This window comes from Mauremys mutica, chromosome 1 (assembly GCF_020497125.1).
Source record: "Mauremys mutica isolate MM-2020 ecotype Southern chromosome 1, ASM2049712v1, whole genome shotgun sequence".
In the NCBI taxonomy this organism is placed as follows: Eukaryota; Metazoa; Chordata; order Testudines; family Geoemydidae; genus Mauremys; species Mauremys mutica.
In genome coordinates, this window is record NC_059072.1 from 25,061,628 (window position 1) to 25,088,813 (window position 27,186).

Genomic DNA, 27,186 nt, shown 5'->3' on the forward strand with positions numbered 1-27,186 from the left:
CTAATGAGATGAGGAGACCACATCTGTACGCAGTATTCAAGATGTGGGCATACCATCGATTTATAGAAGGGCAATAATATATTCTCCATCTTATTCTCTACCCCCTTTCTAATGATTCCTAAATCCTGTTTGCTTTTTGATCACCTCTGCACACTGCGTGGACGTCTTCAGAGAACTATCCATGATGACTCCAAGATCTTTTTCCTGATGCGTTGTAGCCAAATTAGCCCCCATCATATTGTATGTATAGTTGGGGTTATTTCTTCCAATGTGCATTACTTTACATTTATCCACATTAAATTTCATTTGCCATTTTGTTACCCAATCACTTAGTTTTGTGAGATCTTTTTGAAGTTCTTCACAGTCTGCTTTGGTCTTAACTATCTTGAACAGTTTACTATCATCTGCAAACTTTGCCACCTCACTTTTTACCTCTTTCTCCAGATCATTTATGAATAAGTTGATTAAGATTGGTCCTATTCAAATTCAATTCAAATTCCAACTAACATTCAGAAGGTATTAATGAGGTTTCTAGTTTTTACTTTATAGACAAGCATTGACAGACTATACTTTTATAGAAGTTATGCAATAGGAAAGGAAATAGCAAGCACTGGACTTTGAAAGGGAGATAATTTAAAGAATCAAAACTAAGAGAAAAAAGTCTTCATTAGCAGATACACTGCTCAATAATTAAACAATAAATAAGAAACTCATAATGAAAGCAGACTAACCAGTAAGAACAGTATTCAAAGGGTCATAAAAGGTTAGCATGACACTTACAAGTAACCAGAAAAAGACATCACACTCATTGCTTCATGAACGCTTAATTTTATTGCATACATGCGCAAACTCACACACAATGTTGCCGCATGTTATATGAACAAACAATACTTAGGCATAGAACAAGACAAAGACTGAGGAGCACTGTGAAGTAGAGAACCAGAACCACAAACTTTAAGAGGAACCAAATCCTGGAGTGAAAGACCTATTGGTATTAAACAAAACATGATCACATCAAAACAAATGAGAAAGCAGATGTATTAGAACACAACATAGGCAAAGAGGGACACCTCCTGGAGTATCACCTATCATGATCCTGCATTCAGAGCAACAAGAAAAAAGAGCAGAAAATAGTTAATTATACACAACTCACTCACATCTAAACAGACTATTAGATTTATAAGAACAAGGACAGAAGAGAACCAGCAGAAGCAATCCCACAAAATATAACTAAATAAGCCATACTGCAGAGTTGAATACCTTGTCCTTCCTAAAAATTAGACTTGCCTAACAAGTGTGTTCCAGACCAGTAAGAAGAACCTAGTCTTCAGAACATCTGCTGATCACTAAGTGACAAATGAGTGGAGGGTTAAGTGAGACCTTTGAATCACCAAATGTTTATATAAACCAAAAATTTATGCTACTGAAGTCAGAAGCAAGGAGGTGGACTCAAAAGTTTTTTTATGAAGTACTCAAAGTAATCCAAAGCTTTAACTAAATGGTATACTCTCACACATCAGGGAGAGTAGCTTTTTCAAGCACTAGGTTGAAAGAAGGGTAAATGGGCACAGTGGACAGCAAAGATGATGTGGGAGAGTTTGTCAAGGTTTAAAAAAAAATCTGGCAAATGTTCCTTTATTGGGAATTTATGCCACTAAATATCTACAGAAACATAACATTTGAAAGTTTAATATCGGATTCATTTTAATCCTTGAATGAAAAAGTTGAATGTAAGATTTAATCTACAAAGGGAAAACAATCAGAAATTCTTAGGAAACAATAAGGAAGTTGTTATTGTTAGAAGCCTGGATGATAGGGAGAATAGATGGAGAGGTTAACTGGTTTTTTGAGAGAGGGGTGGATAAAGGACAGAATCAACTGTCACTGGATACTGAAGGGAACAGGTGAAGTTGTGAAGTGTAAATGGACTTAGCTGACAGAAACTAGAAATTTCTGGAAGGTGGGTAGGGATCCAATGATAGTTCTATATAAAGCTGGCTAACTCATCATATTCTTCAGTCTTCACCTAGTGTTGTATTAACTGAGTGGTTACGCCTCATTCTAACTGTAATAAATGTGAAAGCTGTTGACTGTAGATCTGTCTGGCTTGACATGAGTAACTGGACAAACTAAATTAAAAAAATTCCTAAAGGGTCAAAAAAGCCAATGTCTCTTACCTATTTGCACAAAACCAAAGCAGAAGTATGCCACCCTTCAAGGACTATATTTAGTAAATACAGTGTTGCAGGCAAAATGTACTACATTAAAAAATAAATGCAAACCCCGCCCCCAAAAACAAAGCCACCAAAAAAATAGCTAAAGATGTGTCACTTCAAAACAGTTTTTGCACAAATAAACACTGCAAAGTTCAGAGGGAATTAACGAGTTGAGGAATGTGACAATGTTAAAGTAAAAGCATTAAAGAGGACATTAAATAGTTAAAGATGAGAATTCTTGGTTTAATAATGAAAAAGACGGTTACTCACCTTTCTAACTGTTGTCTTTGAGATGTGTTGCTCATATCCATTCCAATTAGGTGTGCGCGCGCCGCATGCTCAATCGTCGGAGAATTTTTACCCTATCAACACCCAGTGGGTCGGCTGTCGAGTCCCCTGAAGTGGCGACCCAGTGCCCCCTCAGTTCCTTCTTGCCGGCTACTCCAATAATGGGGAAGGAGGGCGGGTTTGGAATGGATGTGAGCAACACATCTCAAAGAACAACAGTTACAAAAGGTGAGTAACTGTCTTTTCTTCTTCGAGTGCTTGCTCCTATCAATTCCAATTAGGTGACTCCCAAGCCTTACCTAGGCGGTGGGGTCGGAGTGAGACATTGCTGAGTGCAGAACCGCTGAACCAAATGCAGCGTCATCTCAAGACTGCTGAACTAACACATAATGAGCTGCAAAGGTACGTACAGATGACCACACATCAGCTCTACAGATCTCCTGAATCGGAATGTGAGCCAGGAAAGTGGTCGACGAGACTTGTGCTCTCGTGGAGTGAGCTGTGAGACGTGGGGTCGGGACCCCCACCAAGTCGTAACAAGCGCGGATACAAGAGGTGATCCATGAGGAGATGTGCTGCGAGGAGACCGGTAGGCCTTTCATCCGTTCGGAAACTGCAACAAAAAGCTGGGTTGTTTTCCTAAACAGCTTCATACACTCAATATAAAAGGTGAGGGCTTTACGAAAGTCGAGGGAGTGCATGTGTTGCTCCTGCCACATGGCATGGGGCCTTGGATAAAAGACTGGGAGGAAAATGTCCTGGTTCACATGAAAGGTAGATACCACTTTGGGAAGGAAGGCAGGACGGAGGCGAAGCTGCACCTTGTCTTTGTGGAAAACTGTATACGGTGGTTCAAACGTGAGGGCTCAGATTTCAGATTTGCATCTCGCTGAAGTGATGGCTACAAGGAAGGCTGTCTTCCAAGATAGATAAAGGAGCAAACAGGTGGCCATCGGCTCAAAGGGGGGCCCCGTGAGTTTAGAAAGGTCCAGGTTTAGGTCCCATGCTGGAACAGGTTGTCGTGCTTGTGGGTAGAGACGATCTAGACCCTTCAGAAATCTAACCACCATCGGGTTGGAGAAGACAGAGGAAGCATGTTCTCCTGGATGGAACGCCGATATGGCTGCCAGATGCAACCTGATAGATGATGTCACCAGGCCCTGCTGCTTCAGGGATAGGATGAAAGGTATTGACGCCTGTAACGGAGGCATGGCGCGCTGCCCACACCAACAGGAGAATCGCTTCCATTTGGCCAGGTACGTGGCCCGAGTGGAGGGATTCCTGCTGCCTAACAAAACTTGCTGCACCGATTGTGAGCAGAGTAACTCCGATTGAGTTAGCCATGCAGCATCCACACTGTAAGGTGGAGGGATTGCAGGTCGGGATGACAGAGGCGACCGTGGTCCTGTGATCTCAGGTTCAGCCACAGGGGGAGTGTGATCGGAGGCTCTACCAATAGCTCCAGGAGCGTAGTGTACCAGTGCTGCCTGGGCCATGCTGGAGCAACCAGAATCATGCATGTCTTGTCCCTGCATAACTTGAGCAAGACCTTGTGGACTAGCGGAGATGGAGGGAACACATAGAATAGCTGGTCTTTCATGGGAGTAGGAAAGCGTCCGATAGGGATCCCGGAGAACATCCCTGGAGAGAACAGAATACCTGGCATTTCCGATTGTTGCACGAGGCGAATAGGTCGACCCGGGGAAACCTCCTCCTCAGAAAAATGGGAGTGGATGAGGTCTGGGCGAATGGACCACTCGTGAGTTTGGAAAGATCTGCTGACGTGGTCTGCCAGCGTGTTTTGGATCCCCAGGAGAAATGACGCCACCAGATGTATTGAGTGGGCTATGCAGAACTCCCACAGGCGAACGGCCTCCCAGCATTGGGGAGACGACCAGGCTTCCCCTTGCTTGTTGATGTAGAACATGGCCGTGGTGTTGTCTGTGAGGACTGCCACACAACAGCCATGTGGCAGACAGCAAAACGTCTGACACGCGAGGCGTACTGCCATCAGCTCTCGTAAATTGATGTGGAGAGTTAGTTCGGAAGCAGTCGAAGGCCCTGTGTTTGGTGTTCCCCAAAGTGGGCGCTCCACGCCAGAGATGATACGTCTGTGACAAGGTATAAGGAAGGTTGTGGGGTGTGAAATGATACCCCTTCGCACACCGATGTGGGGTTCAGCCACCAACTAAGGGAGGTCAAGACCGGTTCCGGAACCATGACCACCATGTTCAGGCTGTCCTGACCTGAACAATATACCGTTGATACCCAGGCCTGAAGCGGGCGGAGCCAAAGTCTGGCATGCCTGGTTACGTAAGTGCACAACGCCATGTGCCCCAGAAGGCCAAGGCATGTCTTTATCATAGAAGTCAGGACGTTTTGGAGGCTACAGATGATGTTTGCCAAAGCCTGAAAACGGCAGGAGAGCACAGGCGAGTCTGGAGTCTAAGACTGCCCCGATAAACTCTATTCTCTGGGTTGGTTCCAGAGTCGACTTTTTGCTGTTGAGCAGGATGCCCATCTTGAGGAACGTGCCTAGGGTGAGCCGGATGTGGGATCGCACTTCTTCCCTGGTGTGGCCCCGAATGAGCCAGTTATCTAGATACGGAAACACCTGGATCCATTGTCAACGAAGGTAAGCTGCCACGACTTCCATACATTGGGTGAACACTCTCTGAGCCGTGGACAGCCCGAAGGGCAGGACAGCAAATTGGTAGTGTTCGTGATTTACCACAAAGCGAAGGAAGTGCCTGTGCGGAGGGTAAATCACTATGTGAAAGTACGCATCCTTCATGTCGAGGGCGGCGTACCAGTCCCCAGGATCTAGGGAAGGGATAATGGTCCCCAGGGAAACCATGCGGAACTTCAACTTTACCATGAATTTGTTGAGTCTGTGCAGATCCAGAATGGGCCGTAGCCCCCCCTTTGCCTTGGGGATTAGGAAGTAGCGGGAGTAGAACCCCCTGCCCCTTAGTTCCGACGGAACCTCCTCGATTGCTCCCATGGACAGGAGTGTTAGGACCTCCTGTATAAGGAGTTGCTCATAAGAGGGGTCCCTGAAGAGGGACAGGGGGGAACGAGGGGAGAAAATTGGAGAGAATATCCCCGACGATGGTTTAGGAGGGCCTTTGGATGTGTTGCCGGCAAGGACTGGTGCCGTGGGTTTCTATCCAAGTCTTCCTGCGGTGCAGTACTCGAAGTTGCTGCTGGAGCACTGCACACCGAGGCACTAGGTGCTGGAACTTGGCGTGCCGAAGGAGGAGCCGAGCTGAGGGCCGCCTCCATAAGAAGCTGCTTGAATCTAACGTCCTGCTCCTTTTTGGTTCAAGGCCTGAAAGCCCTACATATCTTACACTTTTCGGCATGGTGAGACTCCCCGAGGCACTTTAAAAAGGAGTCATGGGGGTCTCCCATTGGCATAAGCTTCGAACAGGCTGAGCACGGCTTAAACCCCGGAGACTTGGGCATGAGCCCAGGCGGCAGGCAGGGAGGAAGGGGAAGGAACCCCTTCCAACCTGCTAACTTTATATACAAACTAATTCTACAACTATCAAGACTACTGTGCTACACTAACTATATAACTATAAGAACTAGAACAATTATCCAAACCGGGAAGTAAAAGCTAGGGAGAATGGAGGACAGCAATGCCGCGCTCCACAGTTCCAATGACCGTCACGGGCGGTAAGAAGGAACTGAGGGGGCGCTGGGTCGGCAGGGGTATATATCCAATGCCATGAAGGCGCCACTCCAGGGGGCTCCACAGCCAACCCATCGGGTGTTGCTAGGGTAAAAATTCTCCGACGATCGTGCATGCAGCATGTGCACACCTAATTAGAATCGATATGACCAAACCGTCGAAGAACCACCCAGTTATAGTAGTATAACTCAGTGCAGTCACTTCCGGGGAAACCCTTAGTAGTAAAACAAATTGTGCAAAGGGGAGGTCAGGTGATGACAATTAGCACCACTGTGTTTTTTCCCCTATTAGAAGTGTTCATAGCCATTCTACAGGAAATGGGCCCTTCCTAATGAATGTGTCTATAAATAATCAATTGTAAATGACACTGCACGTACACAGTGACAATTTTATTTGTATTACTAGACTATTGACAGTACAGTTGAGACACTGGGATGCTGGTAAAGTAAAAACTGCCTATGCTAGTAACAAGTATTGTGTGGTGACTAAAAAAGACCACTTCTGGCATGACCCCAGGGGATATTATTTTATTTAGCCTATGTTCTGTTTCACACCTAAATTTCCTATGGTAATGCATATTTTTAAATAGTTATACCCATTTTTATAATGTAATAAAAGCAAAATTAAAATTAAAAAAATGCTTTGAAGACAAAGCAAACTTGTAATGTAAAATTACACCCTAGTAGACTATACCAGAGGAGATAAGCTTGCACCCCGAGATAGTACTTTAAGACTACTATTAATAGTAATTGAAATAATTACAACTACTATAATCTTCAAAATGTGTTGCTAAATAGTACACTTTAAAAAAGAAGAAAAAACAAAAATACAAATAAAACAAATGCCAATATTAAAAAGAAAAACAAAAGTAGTGGAATGTAACCCTGGCTTGAACCGAGTTACTGGACATGTGTGAAGCCTCATTTCTTGGGAGACAGGATTAGGGAAGTAAATGGATCAGCAGGCTGGAAACAGAATGTCTGTACTAGCTAAGGCCAGGTCTACACCAGATAATTAGCTCATCATAACTATGTGGTTCACAGATGTGAAAAATCCACACCCCTGAGTGGCATAGTTAAGTAGACTCAATTTTCTAGTATAGACAGCGGTAAGCTGACAGAAGAATTCTTCTGTCAACCTAGCTACCGCCTCTTGGTGAAGTGGATTACCTATGCCAACAGGCTGCCCCAACACTGATCAATATTGCAAATGAGTGATTACCAAATACCAGCATGAATTTCTGAATCAATATACCCAAAAGTTGAAAAAACAAGTGACTGGACTTAAGGAATGAAAACCAATAGCCATTCCAAGGTAAAATATAAACAAATATTGTCAGGAGTTGTTAAGTAGCAAGATAAAGGATTCATGCTCATCGAGAAATGAAGAAAATCAGTTCATCTGGATTCTTTTTTAAGATCACATGTGCCACTGAGTAAAGTGTTGTCTAGTGAAATAGAAGAGAACATGAGTGAGACATTTTCTGTAACTGTATGGCATCAAAATGAAATTGATAACAGAAGGTCCTATTCCACATCTTCCAGAAGAGCTCTTCAACCAGCTCTGTTCATAAGTCTATTAGCTTACAATGACCAGCAAATAGCAAAGATCAATTGGCAATTATGCCATAAAAACCAAATGAAAAGGAAAAAGCAAACAAGATAAGAAAATCATGAATTTTTTACATACTTTCAGTGTAGTACAAAAGGAGAAATTTAAAGGAATGACTGCACCACTTAAACCTGGATATACTCCTCCAGACAGATTTTAAAATGTGTAGGTCCGCTATTAATCACTGCAAGTGAAGTAGTGGAGAAAAACTTAAAATAAACAAAACTAAAAAGAATCAACAACATTAATACAATACAGTTGGTCAAACAAGATAAATGACTGGTTAACAGCTATAAGCATCCATATAAGGGAAGAATGAATTCTTCCCAAATTTATTTATTCTAGTCGGAAAGGAAATCAGCAAAATATTTTGTCCTGATCAAAGTAGCTGAAGACTTCATTCAAGAACGCACATAAAAGTATGACAAGATCTTTGTCAATTACTCAAACAACAAAATAAAGTGAAACCTTATTGAGAAGAAGGTAGTGATAGCAAACAGTCTTCACACACACTGTGCAACTTTGAAAAATTATTTTCACTATCTCCCTCATTTAACATTATGGTTGGTATTGAAAAAGAAGGATTAATGCCTAAATTTCTGACGATATTGTGAACTCTCAGATATCATAGACTGATATCTCAAGAACCTAAACAAAATTATGTATCTACATTTACTATAAATTACCCTATAGTTCAAATCTGCACTGAGTATAAGTAGAGTAACTGATCAAAATATAGCATGCTGTTTAAGGGACTATGCTCAAAGGTAATAAGCTTACAAAAACAATGAAAGGAGGTTTCTGAGAGACTTGACAGATCACAGGCTGATAGCTCCGCTGTCACAGTGCCAGTGAAAATCTTGCTTGTTACAATTAAACAGAGAACTGGAACCATACAAGCACAAAAATCAAGAAAATATTCAAAGCAGCTATGGAATCTTTCCATTATATAGTCTGCATGACTGAATCCAAATTCACAAGACATAGGCAGAGTCCAGCAGAAGAAGTGACACAATGTCTACTATTTAAAACTGAAGACACAAATGTCTACCCCAAATCTGTCTGTAAAGGAAGTTGTGTCAGAGTTTACTGCATGGAAGTGGTGTCAAATTGTGGAAGTAAAATCATAAGACAAAATTGTCAGTTTTTCACTAATATCCATTTCTGTGATCAGGGTCGCACCAACCAAGTGTATTTTTAGCACTGTCTGATTAGTTTAATAAAGACTTTAGAACAGTCCAAGGCTTTAAAAAGCAAATTAATTTGGTAAAACTGTACTGGTATCTAAGAGGGAAACACTAAAGTGTTATTGTGGGGGCTCAATACAGAATTACAAGATTCATTTTGGACAATGTGGACTTTATTTGTAAGCATTTTTAAAGTGAATCACATAGTATATATTTTAATAAACTAAATACGTTTGTGCTTTCCTTTTCCAAATTGGGGGTGGATGGGTGATATAAGCTAATTTTGGATTAGGGCAAGTCACAACCACACTTTGGGTTTAGTTTAGCAGGGTTCAGTCCTCTGGCATTCATTTGATACATTTTTCAAGCCCTGAACTACAGTGGGCTTGTCTACATGATGCCAGCAGAGCACTAGAAGGGTGTGATTTGTGAAGCACCTACACTGGCACATTGGAGATCCTGCTGGTGCACTTTAAAAGGGTATCACTTCGCATTAACAGTCTGTGTGAAACAAGACTACATTAACACAAACTAGGTTCCTTTTAGAGCATGCCACCTGGGTCTACACAGGGCAGTCAGAACACAGCACATCAGTGTGCTTTACAATCACACCCAACCCCAGTATGTTACTGGGAGAACTTTATATTTTGAAATCCTGGATTTTTCTGTTTTAAGATTTCAACTTTAAAACCAGGAAGTCAAAATACAAGGAGGAGGAGGAAAGTGGTGCAGTCAGACTACTTTAGGCTGCAGACACAATTTAATGCAAAAGCTGAACTGGAATTAAATACTTCTGGAAAATGTGTTAGGAGACCAAAGAGTTGCAGGAATAGTAGCTTTTAATTTCAGTGCACTACGGCATAAGCCATGCACTTATATTTGTTACTACCTAGATTCTGGACTTCCTGCCTCCTCACCTAAAACTTCCAACTGGCTGCTGTAATGGCCCTGTTCAGGAAGTGGTGGGGTAAAGAGTGCAGCAGGCATCAGGTCTTCGCTGCCACCTCTTTAAGCTCTGCAGAGCTGACTCAGTAACAATTTGTCTCCCTTAGTCTTCATGGAGATCTTGTCTCTCCCTCTCATCTAGCTCTTATACTTTACAGAGTAGCCCTTCTACTGCACTCTTTCACTTCATTTGATAGCTGGTCAATATGCTACACAATTAATGGTTTACCCAACCCACGAGATTTTAAGATTTTGAAAAATGTTCCTTATCGCGTACCAGGATGAAAAGAAGAAACAAATAAAAATAATTTTACAAAAGTTGAGACTTTTGCAAATCAAAAATTCAAAATAAAAATATTTCAGATTAACAATCAAAACATTGTTTTATAATTTTAAAATGTTTACTTTTATTTCAGGTTTTTAAATTTTGTTTTACTTTTTTACTATAAAGTAACTTACATTTCAAGTGGAAAAGTAATTTCAAACCAAAAACAAATATTTTTTATTTCTAAAATATGTCCGAATGGAATTTTTGACAATTGGAAAACGTTTCAAAAACAGAAAATTGATTGAAACCAACTCTTTCCTGTGAAAAGTTTTGGTTTTTGACAATTTGGCATTTTCTGATAAACATATTTTGTCAAAAAATATTCGACCAGCTCTATTACACAGCACAGCTCCCTTTTGTTTCCCTCTACCCTGTGGTAAGAGCGCTGCCTGGCAAGCCGCTGCTGGGGAAGACAGAACATGAATGGACCAGACTTTCTAGAGCATGCTACCCTGCAACTCCACATGTGAACTGGGAATGGCGGGAAGAGAAGGGAAAAAGAAGCCAGTGGATGAACAAGATGATCCAGGTAATTATATGCCTATTATTTTTTAAATCCATCCCAGGTAAGATAACTACTAATAAGGGACTCAGCAATAAAAAAAAATCCAATCTTTAATGCCAATCAACACGCTTGCATGGAAAATATATCTTGTCAAATCAACTTCACAACTTTATGGAGTCTGGTTGAGAAATGTAGCCAGCTGTGTTGACATAATATATTTAGACTTCTAGAAGGCATCTGAATTGATATTACTAAAAATTAGCATTATACAAAAATCAACATGGCATATATTAAATGGATTAAAACTAGCTCAAGAGATCTCAAAATATAATTGTCACTAAGAAAATCAATAGGAGTCTGCATGTGGTTGCTTCTAGTATAGTTTCATGTAGACTTATTCTCTGTCCAATGCTATTCAATATTTGTATCAATAATCTGGGAAACAAAATCACTGCGCTGAGCTAAACTTTGCAGATGACAGATTGGTGGAACAGTAAATAATGAGATATGTCATACAGTATCATCGAGATTGCTTGGTAAAATAGGATGCAAACAAGCCAAGTTCACTTTAGTACAGCTAAATGCAATCATAAATCAAGGAACAAAAGTACAGGCCATATGTACAGGATGGGGAATTTGTACAACAAAAAGCAGTAACTCCAAAAAGGATTTCAGGGTTATAGTCTATAACCAAGTTAACATGAGACTCCAATGCAACACTGTCTAAAACAGCTAAGGTGACCCTGGGATGTATAAACTAGGGAATATCAAGTAGGAGTAGGAAGGCAATAATACCTCCGTATATGGCATTAGTGAGACCACTTCTAGAATACTTTGTCCAGTTTTGATGTACACATGTTTTAAAGAACGTTGAAAAACTGGAGAGGGTGTTCAGAAAAGTTGATTCACAGTATATAAAATATGCCTGACAATGAGAAACTTAAGGGTTAAGAGGCAATTTGATCATGGTCTATGAGACCATTACATTTTAGAAGGCTCTTCAATATAGTAAACAAATGCATAGCAAGAACCAATGTTTGCAGGTAGAAACTCAAAAAATTCTTTAGAAATAAGATAAATCTTTCATGAGATTAATTACTGGAAAAGCCTACCAAGGAATGGGGTTAGAATTTCCATCACAAAGAATCTTTCAATCAAGATTGGATGTTGCTCTCTCTGTATATTTTAGTTCAACCACAAGTAGGCTTACCAACTTTCCAGGACTGCCCTGGAGTCTCCAGGAATTAAAGATTAATCTTTAATTAAAGATTATGTCATGTGATTAAACCTCTAGGAATACGTCCAACCGTAACTGGCAATCCTAACCACAAGTCATTGTGTTTGATCTAGGAACTACTGAGTAAAAATTCTATGGCCAGTATTATGTAGGCAGTCAACCTAAAATGGCCATGATCAGGGCCCTGAGGTACCTCAAATACAATGAGAACAGAGCCCTTAAATTCCATGGCAGTGCTAATTTATTCCGCTGCCATGAAGGTAATCCTTTGATATTTAAAATAAAAGGTCAAATTCTAAAGTAAGACTCTGTAGCAGGAGCTGAATTCTGCAGAATTTTGCTACATCACAGAATACCCAAGGCCCTGATAATAAAATCCCTTATGGTCTTAAAATCTATGAAATGAGCAAATGAAAAGAACTAGATATTTGTGTAAAGGCCAAGAGATGAGGAAACAAGGTAGGTCAGAGATAAGTATTCATTCCCAAATATGCTGCAATATTCCTCTTCACACATCAAAAGAAATAGAACACTGGCATGGCAGCTGAATTTGACAAATTAGAGAGACAGAGTAGACTGAAGAGTAAGTAGCTCTGTACAAAGGGGAATAGTACAAACCCACCAAGGAGGGTAGCATTAATTGGAGGCAGGGGACAATGAAGAGAGAATAGCATAAGCTAGGTAAAAATGAGTTGAGAAAGAGAAAATGGCTGGAGAAACAAAAAGCCAAATATAACGTGTCAAAAAGAATGACCTGAAAAGTGATACAGGGAGAACCAGGGGCATGAGTATGTGAAGAACTAGAATCACTGCCTGGCCATATTTGCTTAAAAAACAGAACTAAGCTTATCACCAATTTACCCCTCTAGGACAGGAGTAAAGCATGGCAGATTGATTCAGGAAGTAAAATTGTTAGTAGTGAAGTATTTGTTGTGCACTGTGAGGATCTGGAGCCACAGCAAGGGATTACCTGTCATCCACTGCTAGGGGCTCCTGGCTGTAGTCAACAGGAAGGCATTTACCTTGAGTTAATGAATAGCTTAGACAAAAATGGGATGACTGCAAGGCATAGGTTACTCCTGCGGGAATTCTGTACCTCTGCGCAGGATTCACACTGTCCGCAGATTTCTTTGCTCCCCCACAGAACAATGGTGGAGCAAAGAAATCTGTGGCGAAGACACGCCCCTTCCCTGTTCACTGCAGAGGGCAGGGAAGGTAAGGCTGGGTGTGCATGCGTATGCAGAGAGATGTTAAGGGGGCAGGGCTGGGCAGGTGCCTGCCTGCAAATGAGCAAGAAAGACTCACTTTGTCCCTCTTGCTCACTGTTGTAGTGCCCCCAGCTTGGAGGGGTAGGGTTTTGTAAGGCAGGTTCTGTCCCTGAAGCAGAGCAGAAATGTAACAACTTAGCAGGCAGGCTGCTGTTCCTGTTGTCAGTTAACTGTTCTCAGTCAATTCCCCCAGGAGCCTAAAATGTGTAAAAGTTTTAAGGCTTTTTTACATTGCCAGAGTGGTGTAAAGGAGTCTTAGGGCTTGGCTACACTTGCACTTTATAGCACAATAAAGCCTCCCAGAGCACTCTACCTTACTTCCCATCCACACTGGCAAGGCACAGAGAGCGCTCTGACTCCCTGGTTAGAGCAGTCTTGGTACTCCACCTCCCCGAGAGGATTAACAGCTGTTGCATATTGGGTGAATTGCTGCAGCTCCAGTGTAAACGAGGAGTTATCACGCACTGATTGACCTCCGAAAGCATCCCATAATCCTCTTAACTGAAGTGGTCTCTCTTGTCTTTGTTGTAAACTCAGGAGGCAGAAGTGCCCTTTCAAAGCTCCAGTTCCGAGGGCTGCTTATCTGGTCCGAGAAAAACAAACAAACAACTACTGTTTGCCTTTGAGTGAGTGAGATAGAGGCAGGGGGGCTCCGTTTGGAGTGCAGGCTGCTCAAGAAAAAAAAAAAACAGCTACTGTTTGCTTTGAGTGAGTGAGAGAGAGGTGAGGGAGGGAGAGGGGTCTGAACTTACAAGATAGAGTGCTGACACTCTCAGCACCCCAAAAACCCACTCTCTCTCCCCCCACACTCCCTGTCACACTCCACGCCACCCCACCCCTTTTGAAAAGCACACTGCAGCCTCTTGAATGCTGGGATAGCTGCCCATAATGCACCGCTCCCAATGCAGCTGCAAGTGCTACAATGTGGCCACGCCAGTGCGCTTTCAGCTCTCAGTGTGGACAGACTAGGGCGCTTTCCCTAGTGCACTCTACGAAGGCTGGTTTAACTTAAAGCGCTCTACAGCTGCAAGTGTAGCCATAACCTTATTGTAAAAGAGAGTAAGGGAATCCTCAGACAGAAAGATCTATGTGCTTTCTTGATTTTTTCCTGTGCCAGAGTGGCACAATGGGGTTAGATTACAGTTCAGGATCTATTTTACTTACCCATTTTAAAAAAATGCAGCATGATGATTAACAAAACTGTATGACTTTCATATGCGAAAGTCTGAGCAATTTAAAGTGACATTCTACTTTATTTTTATTTCGGTGTTTGGTATTCTGTAATGTAATTTAAATGAAAATCCAGGATTATAACTGGAATGCAGGGTATTGGCTACCAAGTATTTGTAACTTAACTTTCATGTGTTTAGGAAATGTTGACCAGTTATTGCGATATTTTTTTCTGTATGGTAGTTATTTGACAAATACAATATGTAGAATTTTGCAGAATTTTTAATGTTTTGGTGCAGAATTCTCCCATGAGTAATAGATAGTGCTCAGATGTTTCAGTGATGGGTCTATACAAGGAAAGAGTGTACAAGAAGGAAAAGGTTCTGTTTTGGAATTGGCTTCCTTGTGGATGACCGATTTAGAGAGACAAACTGCAGACAACTGAAACATATATGGCGGTAGAAGAGAGCGTGAGCATGGAGCACTGGGCCTGGTGTAAGACCTGAGGCCTGAATCATTGTCAGCAAAGTCAGACCACGCTGTGAATCAAGGTCAGGCCATGTATTAAATCAGATGCTTACTAGTTCACTGTCCGATACATGAACTTGGCAAGGGTACTGCTAGCGTTGCTAAAACACAGGCATGCCTAAGAAGCAACAGGTGCTGGGTTGTTGTGTTTATGTATGTTTGTATGTGAACACATTCCAAAAGATTAACACAGGTGCATCCTGACCTAACACAAGAAAAAAGGGTTTAATAGAAGTGATGTATACGAATGTTTTGCTCGAGACATCTGGAGCAAGGTACAAAGGAGATAACAAGCAGATGTCATGTAACACATAAGGTGGTACGCAAGTTGTTTGTCTCAATCTATAAATATCAGGGTACCACACTGTAACCTTTTGTGTGGCCAAGGGAACAGCAGAAATTCCTGCTGCTGACTGAATCATTCCCGGGCACTCATGTTAGTGTACCTGTAGCTACTATGCGATGCTAGTACTGAGCCTTGAGGGCAACGAACTTGTCTGAGTGCCTTTTGTCATCAAACCTTTCCTGTGGTCTTTCTTTATGAGTAAAGTCAAGGTCTGCTGAATTAGCAAGCTGCATTCTACAGTGTTCCCTCTAAGCTGCACACCTGCGCAGCTGCACAACAGTCCATCAAGTGCCACACACTTGATTATTACAGACATGCACATTCTCAGTGACTTGTGTTCACTGCCCCACCCCTACTGCTCTGCTGCCACACTGCTCCTGCCCTCTGTGTTGGAGACACCCCGGACAGCTGCACCCGGGAGCCTCCCGCTTGCTCTTATGTGCAGAGCAGGGAGGAGGGGGCTACTGATGTCAGGGTGTCCCCTCCCTCTGACTTATGTACCCCATCCCCGCAGAGCAGTGGGGGGAGAAGAGGGTCATGGCTTGGGAGCGAGACGGAGCTGCTGGCAGCTGCTGCTGTGTCTGAACAAGCCTTCAGACTGGTGAGTGCTGCTCTGCTTAAAGTGACAGCACATGGTTTCTCATGGTTTCCCAGGACACACTGTCACACACACAGTCTCCATCTCTCTTTTACACACGCTGTCTCTCACACAGTCTCACACTGTCTGTATCTCTGTCTCTCTCACACACACACATGCAGTCTCACTCTCAGACACCCACAGTGTCTCTTTTTCACACTGTCTCTTACACACACACACACACACACACACAGTCTCTCTCTGTCACTCACACAGAGTCTCTTTCACACTCACCTCCCAACACATAGTTTTATTGTTGGTGTTGTTACTGCTTGGTACTTCCTGCAATACACATATAGTCTCTGTAATTTTATCCTTTCAAAGTGCTGTTATTTTAGTTTTTTGACTGGCCTATGCATTTCATAATTTTATTTCTCTCATGCTTAAATTTAAATTTTTTGAGTAGTGAGTTCTAAAATGCCTAACCTGTCCTGGCTGGAGTAATTATCATTACTACTTTTATTATCATATTGTGCTTTGTCATTCAGTATTTAAAGTGGTACAATCCAATAATAGTACAATCCTAGAATGTAACTTTAACTTGTAACCTTAGCTGTACCAGTTTAACTAAACACATAACTTTAGACACTGTGCAGATGTAGGCTGCTTATTTTCAGATTGTATTTTTAGTTATATCTGTAAAATAACTTAAAATTTGCATGAAAATAAATTTAGTAAATCTAGATTTTTAGTTTCTACTGGTGATGCATATCCACACATTACCTCAATATTGGTGCACATAACAAAATTGATTCCGCACATGAATGGAAAAAAATTAGAAGGAACAATGCTCTTCTAGTGCCAACAACACTGGAGCTCCAAGAACAGAAGCACTGAGCACCTGTAACAACCTGGCAACAGTAAAAACATTCTTAAGCAACATACTTAACAATGGCCACCTACAACACTGAGGCAGAAAGGGAGAAGATCATAGATTTTATCTAGGTCACCTGCCAACAGAATTACACTGCCACATGAACTCACATATCTGAAATTCCATTATGGGTATCTTCCAATGAGAATTAAAGAAGAATATCTGGATCCTGACCCAGCACTCTGAGGAAGCACAAAGAAGTAACAAGTATGCGAGAAACAAATGTCTTGAAATCACTTTAAGGAGAAAATGAGCATTTGGGAATACATATATAGATCAACTATATTTCCAAGACTGAATCATAGACTTCATAGATTTAGGGTATATACTACTATTAATGAAGGATTCATCTGCCAAATGCAGAAGGGCAGGCCTTATTACCAGATATTGAAAAACTAACCTGAGAAATACAAAAGTTCAGATACAGAAACAGCTAATATGACAAGGAAAGGGGTAACAACAAAAAAAACATGAAAGCATAGTGGAATCTTCTCTCAGATTTTGCTGGAGACTGAATCCAGGTGCTAAGATGAGGCCTCGAGAATGAAAAAAACATACTGAAGGGAACCTCAAGTCTGCATTTCAGTTAACCAAAATTAACAGGATGACAGTTGAGGCTCTGAAGCAAGTCCTTCACAGCCTTGCAGAGCCATCCAAAACCAACTGTTGTCTGGCCCAATACAAACTTAAAATTACAACTACATTGCATACAGCAGCAAGGTGAAATAGTCTATTTAAGGCTGAATTGGAAGAGCTAATAAGAAGGCTGCAAGTTTGTGGAGATCAGGAAGAGGATACAACTGCTTCCCACCCACAACATGTGTCTGGTTCACCAAAAGAGTAAGATGCAGTGATAATAATAATAATACATCATACTTTATATGCAAGGGTCATCAGAGGATCTTAAAGTGGGAATATTTGCTCTCCTTGATAGATGGGAGAGAAAGTACAATCAAGTAGTTTTTCATGATTACACAATGAGTCACTAGAAGAGCTAGAAAGAGTATCTAAGTCTCCCAACTCATACTCTAGCATCCTATCCACTGGACTATATGCAGGCAGGAGTGCTCACAAATGGGAGCTATGGTGGAGGTAGAAGCCTAGGACTTCTATAATGCAGAGCTAAAGGCAGATTTGAAAAGTGAAAATTCTTCAAGATATACTGCAATAGAAGCAGAAGGCATAAGAATCCCTTAGGTAACCAGCCCGGATGAAGCAGCTATGAGACTCGTATCCAATGGCCGCAGGAATCTTAGTTTAACTTTGTAGTCCTAAAATTTGCCTAAGTGGCAAAATGAGAAACATGAGAAGATGGGTATGAATTACAAGCAAGCAGGCAGATTGGGGAGGCTTAGCAGCATTAGCCCTTTATGACCAGCCAGCCAAGATCTTGATTCCACTGTTTTCTGGAGACATTAAACCAAAGATGGTAATGAGAATTTTCCCAATATATATAGTGTGCCTGTTAAGTTAGCAAATACACAAGAAGCAAAGCATTAGCTGTCATGCAGCCAAATTCTGACAAGCCAGCATATGTAGAGTGGTCAGTGTTCAGACAACAGAGAATGCACACCAAGTCTACTGAAAACTTAACAGAAAACACAGAGAAGAAAAAACACAGGATACAAAGCTTTCATTCCAAATAAAATGCAGACAATGAAAAAGAAAGAAGAGAGAATCTTGGATGCATTAATGCATGGATCTTTTGCCTCCCCAATCCCTATCATCCTTAGTCTTTTTGCATGCCTCCAACTAAAATTTTAAATTTAAGCACAGAAAATTTTGAAGTTCTTACAACCAACAGTCACAGAACTGTTGTAATTATGAACAAGGAATGAAGACTGTTATAATGTGGTATTAATTAGTAGTTTTAATAGGATATTCAATTTACCATTTATATGAATACATGTAGGTACAGTTACAAATCAGAACAAAAAGTAAGAGTTCTTCTCTGTAACTTGAGATAGAACAACAACAACAAATAATCCTAGGGAATGTAAAAGGATACACAGAGTAATATTCTTTTCCTCCCTACTGCTAGTCAAACAACCATCAAATGGCTCTTTAAGAGAAAAGATGGAATATTGAATTAAACGTTCCATAGCTGTTAGCTACAAAAAAAAAAAAAAGTCAGCGCAAAGTATAGGGACAGCAACAAGTTCCCTTTGAGAAAGAAAGGCTGAAAGGATTATGGGAAGCAGTGTAAAGCAAGAGAAATAGCATAAGGGAGGTGAGTGAGTTGAAAATAAGGAGGCTGGAGTGAGAAGAGCCAACATAACCAGACAGAGAGAGAACACGGATAAATGAGATATGCTCCTAACTGTATTAAGAGAATTCAAAGGGTTTATTATTGCCTGAACTGCCTGAGTATAAGAGACAAGCTACCAAACATAATTTATCAGAGAGAAAAAAAGTTTGAGACCACTAGATGTTCTGGTGAATGGTAATTTGGTTCAGAGGGCAATACTACTAGTACTGAGGCAGTTAATGGAACATGGTACTGTGATTCAGATTCAAAAAGAGTTATCAAACTAAGTGACTCTGAGTCATTCAACCCTAGTTACACTGCACTAGAAGGAAGAATTATAGCATGTGTTCTCTCTAACAATTTCAGACCTAATGACAGTCCACAGAGGAGCTATATTAATCTTTCTTTATCCAAAAAGAGGCTGCTGAAATGCAAGGCTTTTGTGAGGGCTTAAGAGTAGATCACAGATGACACCTATTGAGTTGACAATAGCAGAAGTGAAAAAATAGAAGGAGGGAATGGCAGAAAAATGGTATGGGAAGGAGGGAACGATTGGATTGGAATATTTTGGCCACAAGTTCAGTCAGTATATGACAGAATCAGATTAAAGAAACTGGAAGAATCTCTCCACTTGAGAGAATCTGGGAAGGTCTTCACTTTAAACTGTTGCTGAGTGACTCTAGGAATGAAACTAAACATAATTAGTTTTCCTTATAGCTAACCTAACTATAAGGATAGTTAAGCTCAGGAATAGGCTTCCAGGGGACGCCCTGGCATCCCCATCATTGGAGTTTTTTAAGAACAGACAGGACAAACACCTGTCAGGATGGTCTAAGTTTACTTCATCCTGGTACAGTGCACGGGGCTGGACTTGATGACTTCTCATGGTCCCTTCCAGTCCTACATTTCTATGATTCTACAAGAAATACAAGAAAATCAGTTGTATTTAAAGCTCTCTTATTATGATTTCTTATTTAAACATATGATTCTATTGTAAAATGCAACTAACACAGCACAGAGGTGGTCCATGTATCTCAAATTTCCAGATCCAATTTGCTCAATTTACAAGATATTTTATTTAACTGATAATACTACAAACTGAGCTGGGACCTAAAGTCAAGTTGTGGTCTGACGTATGCTACAACAGCAGCTACTGCAACTGAAATTTTGCTATACTGATTCACAAGACAGAAAAGAAATCTAGTTCACTCTCCCAGAGCTGTGTATCTCTCGGTGGTGCTAAAAAAAGCAGCAAAGAATCCTGTGGCACCCCTTATAGACTAACAGACATTTTGGAGCATGAGCTTTCGTGGGTGAATAGTTAAGCTCAGGAATAGGCTTCCAGAGGACGCCTATTCATGCATGCATCCGACGAAGTGGGTATTCATCCACGAAAGTTCATGCTCCAAAACGTCTGTTAGTCTATAAGGTGCCACAGGATTCTTTGCTGCTTTTACAGATCCAGACTAACACGGCTACCCCTCTGATACTAAAAAAAGCAGAAGCTTATATGTGTCACTTGAAACAGGCAGATAAGATCCAGAATATACACAGGGAAAAGTTCTGCTCTAAGTGCCATCTTCACATACTTTTCTTGTCATAACCATACAGGTAATCAACCCATAGCTTCAGGGTAGTTTATCTATCTAAAAACTCACTTCTAATGCATACATCACCACAGTATCTAGGTACCACATACAGAAATAAAGACCACAGTTGGATCGATCTTGACTACTTTAAGTTGTCTCGTGAAGTGAGAACATTTTTGGTGATTATTCCATAATTCTAGAAGTCTTATTTAAGACAGGGAGTAAGGCTTTGGTACAGATATTTGTGGCAGTACTGAATATAGGTGTTCTGTAGCAAAAGAGGATGCTTTGTCTGTTAACCACCAGTTTTCACAGCAACATGTCTTAATACTGGGTATTCCTTGTGGGCAGTTCTTTTCTGTACACTATGCACGTTTTAGCAAAAGGTTATTTTGAAAAGTTTTACACACAAACTAAGATGGATAGTATACTATTCACATCTGAACACAAATTTTTATGATTACATTTATATAGGTGGAAGTTATATGTGATTTTTTAAATGGTATATGAACATGCTTTAAAAACTACGTAGTAACTTGTTTCTTCTGGTAAACAGAGTTAAATGTAAATATCCAAATTTGATGTAATCAAAAATAGAATTCTTCAGCTTCTTCATTAGTTCTTTCATGAACATCTATATAGGTGTTTATACGGCATTCATCGTGGTAATCTAATGAAACTAAAAATAATTCATCTCCTGAAGTTATACAAACTGAAATGATTTTTGTTCCTCTAAGAAATAACTCTTAAAGAGAGTTAAGAAATATCTAGCAAACAGCAGCTATTGTTAGAGATTATACAATAATTTTCCTCAGATAAAACCTAATTCAGGAAGTTGACCCACCATTTTGCCCCATGATTTAATAACTTTCAAGGGAACAGAGTTAACTGAAAGGATTCAGACTAGCTGTAGGTCAGTGCCACTATATGAATGCATTTAGAAGCATCAATATACATGTTAATATACATAAATTGTGCATCAGATGGGCTCTATGTATAAAATGTTACTATTTTGTGAAATAAGAACTTTTGTAGCCTTATGGTTCGTGTCCAGATATCTAAATGAAGCCAACACCAGCCAGAAAATTCATTCTCATGCTCCAAACACGACAGCTATTTTTCAGCCAAGGAAAACCAATCTCTAGAAGTGCGTACACATACACACACTTCAACTGATCATAGAAAGTGCAATGGAATGTTTGAATGCAAACAAAGCTTCCTTATTGTCTATATTTTAAGAACAAATAGTTGATTACTCAAATATTCTTCGGTTATTAATCTTCTGTTTTATCTATATACTCTAGCTGATAGCAACTGCATTAAAAAAATCATTTATAGTTTATTTGAAACCATTAGATGTTTTTAGAAAATAAAATGTTTAACCTCTTACCTGAGCATGGAAATTTGACATAGTCGTTGTCTCTATATCCTTCTTTCCCAAAATCTCCATTTTCACTGGTGAATTGGGAAAATTAAATGAAAAGTAGTCTAAAAAGTCAGGTAAATAAGTAGCTGCCCCATGAACAATACCCATTACATAGTAAGCTGCACAGTTTTCATTTTCACTAAAAACCAGACCCACAAACTCTTCTGCAAACCTCTCCATCTCCACAGGAGACAAGTGAGAGAGTTCATTACTGTAGGCATGGATAACTGATGCACCTCCATTAGGCTGGTGCTCAATATGAATGAGCTGTTTGAACTCCAATGTGTCCAACCTTTTGAGTTTATTCTGAACCCGTGGCTCCTTTAACGAGACAAATGGAAACTCACTGTTCTCAGGTATCTTGGACCCACAGTCCTTCTTGGGATCCATATTCTTCTCACTGAAATCCTTAAGATGATCATCTATGATGCCTTTGGCTTCTTGATCCTCAACATCAGAAACCAATCCTGAGCAGATGGTCTGAATAGATTTGCTGTACATTTTTGGACGCTTCCTTTTCTCACATTCTTTGTGTTTCTTTTTCTTTTTCTTCTTTACCTTTTTAATTAGTAATTCTTCTGCATTGGTTTTTGGTTTTTCCTTCCCACCTGTAAAGAGGAAAGAGATTTTTGAAACATCTTTATTTCCCCATTTAAGTAATAGCATTAAAAGTTATCCATACATACTCCTATAAGAGGCATGCTGAGTGAGACTTAACACTACAATTAAAGTATCAAACAACTTTAGAGGTATTTTACTGAAACCAAATAGAAACTAGAGCAATGTTATGCAGTCACGTTATGTCTGACCACTTATTGAAGCAGGATATTGACCATACCACCAGTCATCTCCAGAACCCCAAAACTTACCATTAGCTATAATTCTATCAAATGTGTTTTATCTTCATATTATGCATTATGAAATAAGTACTCTGGAATACTGTAGATAGAATTACTATTTATGATTAGAAACATGGCCCAGTTGTTAAAAAACAGGAGTTTTCAGTTAAAAAAAAAAATTTCAGCAGACTCATGCACTCTGAAAAAGTTAATAACCCTACTCTGAATATTGTTCTTTTGCTTATACTATTGAATTAGATAAGATGTGTGTGGGTGCAGGAGACGGCAAAGAAAGGCACACCAAAAAAACCCAGATTGACCATGAAAGGAAAGTTTTGTACAATCGCAATCTTACCTATGCTGTTTAATCAGTGGTGCAACCTCATCAGCAATTATGCCAGTAGGATAAAATGATTTAAATGCAGACTGCAGTGTTGTAGCCATGTTGGTCCCAGGGTATTAGAGAGACAAGGTAGGTGAGGTAATCTATTTTATTTACTCCTGGCAGAATTCTGTGCCACTGCGCAATGCAGAATTTGCACAGAATTAATGTTCTGTGCAGAATATCCTTTTTCCCCCATAGAACTGGTGCTGCACAGCTGCTGGTCACCCCAGGAACTGCTGGACCTGGCAGAGCCCAGCACCCCAGCTTGCAAATAGAAGACTGCACGCGCGCCGGGGGGGGGAGAGAAGAGGAGCTGGAGAGTTCCTGGCAGCTGCAATTCCCAGCACACCCTGAAGGAAGGAGGTAATGTGCAGGAAACTCCATAGAAGCATCAAGCTGTTTCTCTCTAGATCCCTGAGCTCGAGGCCCCCCTGAAGCTAGCCTCGGTGGGGAAGAGGTTGCAGGTGTCTGGGCTGGGGGGCCCCATGCCTAGGCTCTATGGGGGCTGGGTGAGCACCCCAAGGCGGGGCTCTGAGGGGGAAGGAGGTGTGAGTGTCTGCACCGGGAAGGGGCACCCCGCAGCTAGGCTCTGGGGAAAGAATGTGTGGGTGTTTGGGGTATTTGGTGGCGTTTCTTTAACTCTCTGCTCCTGGGGGAATTTTTTTTTTTGTCATCTGTATTGTTACAGAGTTGCTAACATATTTTGAAATAAAATTACCAAAATAATTTAATCTGGTGTGCTTATATTGTGTTATTTTGACAAATAAAATATGTAGAATTTGAAAATATTGTGCACAGATTTTTTAATTTTTTGGTGCAGAATTCCCCCAGGAATATTAATTGGACCAACTTCTGTTGGTGAAAGAGACAAGCTTTCAAGCTACACTGAGCTCTTCTTGAGGTCTAGGAAAGGTACTAAGAAGTGTCACAGCTAAATACGAGGTGGAACATATTCTAGGAAACTATTCAAGATGAAATGGCCCATTAACACCTCTGCAGTCATAGAATAAAAAAGAAAGGTGATGCTTTACAGATTGTTGTAATAAGCCATAAAACCAATGTCTTTATTAAGACCATGATATTTTGTGTCCAGCAAAATTATGAATTTAAGCTCCCAGGCTTGTCTTTTGAAGGTTTTGCACAGATTTCCTCTGACAATGAGGACTGATAGGTCAGAGATGGAGTGATCATTTGTCAAAAATGTTCACCACATGAATGTTTTTGTCTTTTATCATGTTTCTATGAGAGTTCATAGACCAACATGGCTGGGACCAACATGGCTACAACACTGCAGTCTGAATTTAAATCACTTTATCCTACTGGCATAATTGCTGATGAGGTTGCACAACTGATTAAACAGCATAGGTAAGATTGTGATTGTACAAAACTTTCCTTTCATGGTCAATCTGGGTTTTTTTGGTGTGCCTTTCTTTGCCGTCTCCTGCACCCACACACATCTTATCTAATTCAATAGTATAAGCAAAAGAACAATATTCAGATTAGGGTTATTAACTTTTTCAGAGTGCATGAGTCTGCTAAATTTTTTTTTTTAAACTGAAAACTCCTGTTTTTTAACAACTGGGCCATGTTTCTAATCATAAATAGTAATTCAAGAGAGTTGAGATTGTCCAGTTTCATCCATATTGTATTTTTGGGGGCATTTAGTGCAGTGGATGAGGTACAGCACATGTTGGGAGAGAGACATGTAGGTAGTGTTACAATATGTCCAAGTTTTCATGGACATTGCCTCTTTTTTGAGGTTCTATCCTCTGTCCAGGTGGTTTTTCCAAACAGGAAATGTCCTGGATTTCTGCTGAGCAGACACTGCAGCTCAGAAAGAGTCCCAGTTGGTCCATTTGCCAGCAGCCACTGCTGCCACATCCCACCCACCCAGGCCCCAGATGCCATCCCTGCGGAGGAGGTCCTGCAGGAGGGCACTGACTGGTGGCTCTTGCTGTGGCCTATGCTTGCACCAGTCATGCTGCCATCCTGACAGGGAGCAACACTACTCCCCCATTTCTAGTAAGTGCCCCCACCACAGGTACCCCCCCCACACACACACACAACTCCCCACCTCCAGCAATGGCCTCTGTTTGGGAACTTGAAATATAGTAGCCCTATGTGTAGGACCCAAAGATCTTGAAAGGTGCGTTATGTGAGATATGTCTGCAGATTTTGCATCTGTGGTTATGGCTGGTTCTGGTGCTGCTTTGTGCTGGTGTCCTGGTCAGTGGGGAGCTTGCTTCCGATTATGAGCTTGGCAAGATTGAGAGATTGTTTTAAGGTCAGAAAAGGGGTTTAACAAAGATTTCTTTCAGAATATGGTCCCCACTGAGTAGGGACTGTAATTGTTTAATGATACTCCATATAGGGTCCAGTTATGTGGAAGGTGCATTATTACTTAGAATGTGTGTTTAATGCATATGCTAAACAAGCTGTTCCACCTCTGAGTACCATTCCCAGATCTGAAGACTTCTCTAGGGCAGCATTTCTCAACGCGGCCACTGTGACTACATGTGCCACCAAGGCCTTTTCTTGTAGCCACAGCCTCCTGGGCTGTGACTTGAGGTGGTGTGTCTGGCATGCAATATAGTAGCCCCTCCCCCTCACTCCTGCATACACCACCTTGGTGTTGATTGCTGGGACTGCCAGCAGCGGTTAGGCCCTACCCCGCTCTGGAGACACCTGGGGCACAAAGCTGGAGAATTCACTGGCTGCCTGCTCCTCCATCTTCCCAAGGGCAGTGGGGGGCTCAGGCTTAGGGCTTCAGCCCTGTGGGGTAGGGGTTAGGATAGCAGGTTCCAGGCGGTGGGCTTTGGGCTCCAGGCCCCTGCTGCCTCCCCAGGCCCCCTCCCACCCATCAACCTCCATTGCTCCTGGCCTCCGCTGCTTCCCCCAACTTCCTATTCAGGGCTTAATTTGGCCCCAGGCTTGACAGGGCTGAGTCAGTCTTCTGTGTAAAGTGACACTTCTTAAAAGTGATATTAATAAACATACAACAGAGTTACTAGCTAGCAATAAATAAATTACAATGATTTGGATGTGTATATGTACGTATTTGTGTTTTTCCTAAAGAAAATTAAGTATTTTAGGAAAAAGTGAAAGAGCAGCCACCAGCAAGAATTGGTGGCTGCACTCTGAGGCCACCAAAAAACATGTCCTGAGAACCCCTGCTCTAGGCCTATATCAACACTTAAAATGCTACCACAGCACAGGTGCAACACTGCAATTATGCCACTGTAGACAATCACTACCGGTACATTGATAGGAGGAGTTCTGTCACTGTAGTTAATCCATCTGCTTGAGAAGCAGTAACTAAATAGTGCTGTCTGCACCAGGCGGTTAGGTCAGTATAGCTACAGCCAGAGTTAGGTAGACAAACTGCCTTATGTTGACCTAACTCTAAAGTGTCTACCCTACAACGCTGCTCCTGCCAATGTAAGTGCCCCACTACACTGACCTAATAACTCCACCTCCACAAGAAGTATAGCACTTAGATTGATGTAGTTAGCATGACACGGTATCTGTGTAGACACTGCACTACTGCCATCACCCCAGCTGGGAGCCCTGCACCCAACTCCCTACTGGGAGCTAGGCGCAGAGCCAGCAGCCCGAGCTGTCAGCCTGCCACACTGCCCTACTTAAGACCGTTTAAGCGCTCCTGGTGGGGACATGGACATGAACATCTGCAGTAATTACTGCGGTGGCTATGACTTAAGAGTGTAGCGTAGACAGGCCTATGTCTCGGAGGGGTGGATTTTTCACATCCAAAAAAAAAGATATAGCTATGTAAGTTTTTGGTGCAGACCAGCTGTAGCTCAACAGCTCATCTTCACCAACAGAAGTTATCTTTTATTGGAGC

The 27,186-nt window shown here is 41.3% G+C and overlaps 1 protein-coding gene across 2 annotated transcripts in view; it reads right to left on the reverse strand.

Annotated features, from left to right (window-relative positions):
- RSBN1L (round spermatid basic protein 1 like) overlaps positions 1 to 27,186 on the reverse strand; it is a 105,447-nt gene that overhangs the window by 39,435 nt on the left and 38,826 nt on the right. The window contains exons 3-4 of one of the 2 annotated variants that reach the window (XM_045032479.1): positions 22,448 to 22,708; positions 22,065 to 22,129 (exon numbers count right to left, since the gene is read on the reverse strand). In XM_045032479.1, the coding sequence (XP_044888414.1) occupies positions 22,065 to 22,129; positions 22,448 to 22,708 (326 nt within the window). Of the gene's footprint in view, positions 1 to 22,064; positions 22,709 to 27,186 lie in introns of both variants that reach the window. The other variant, XM_045032472.1, reaches the window with a different exon arrangement.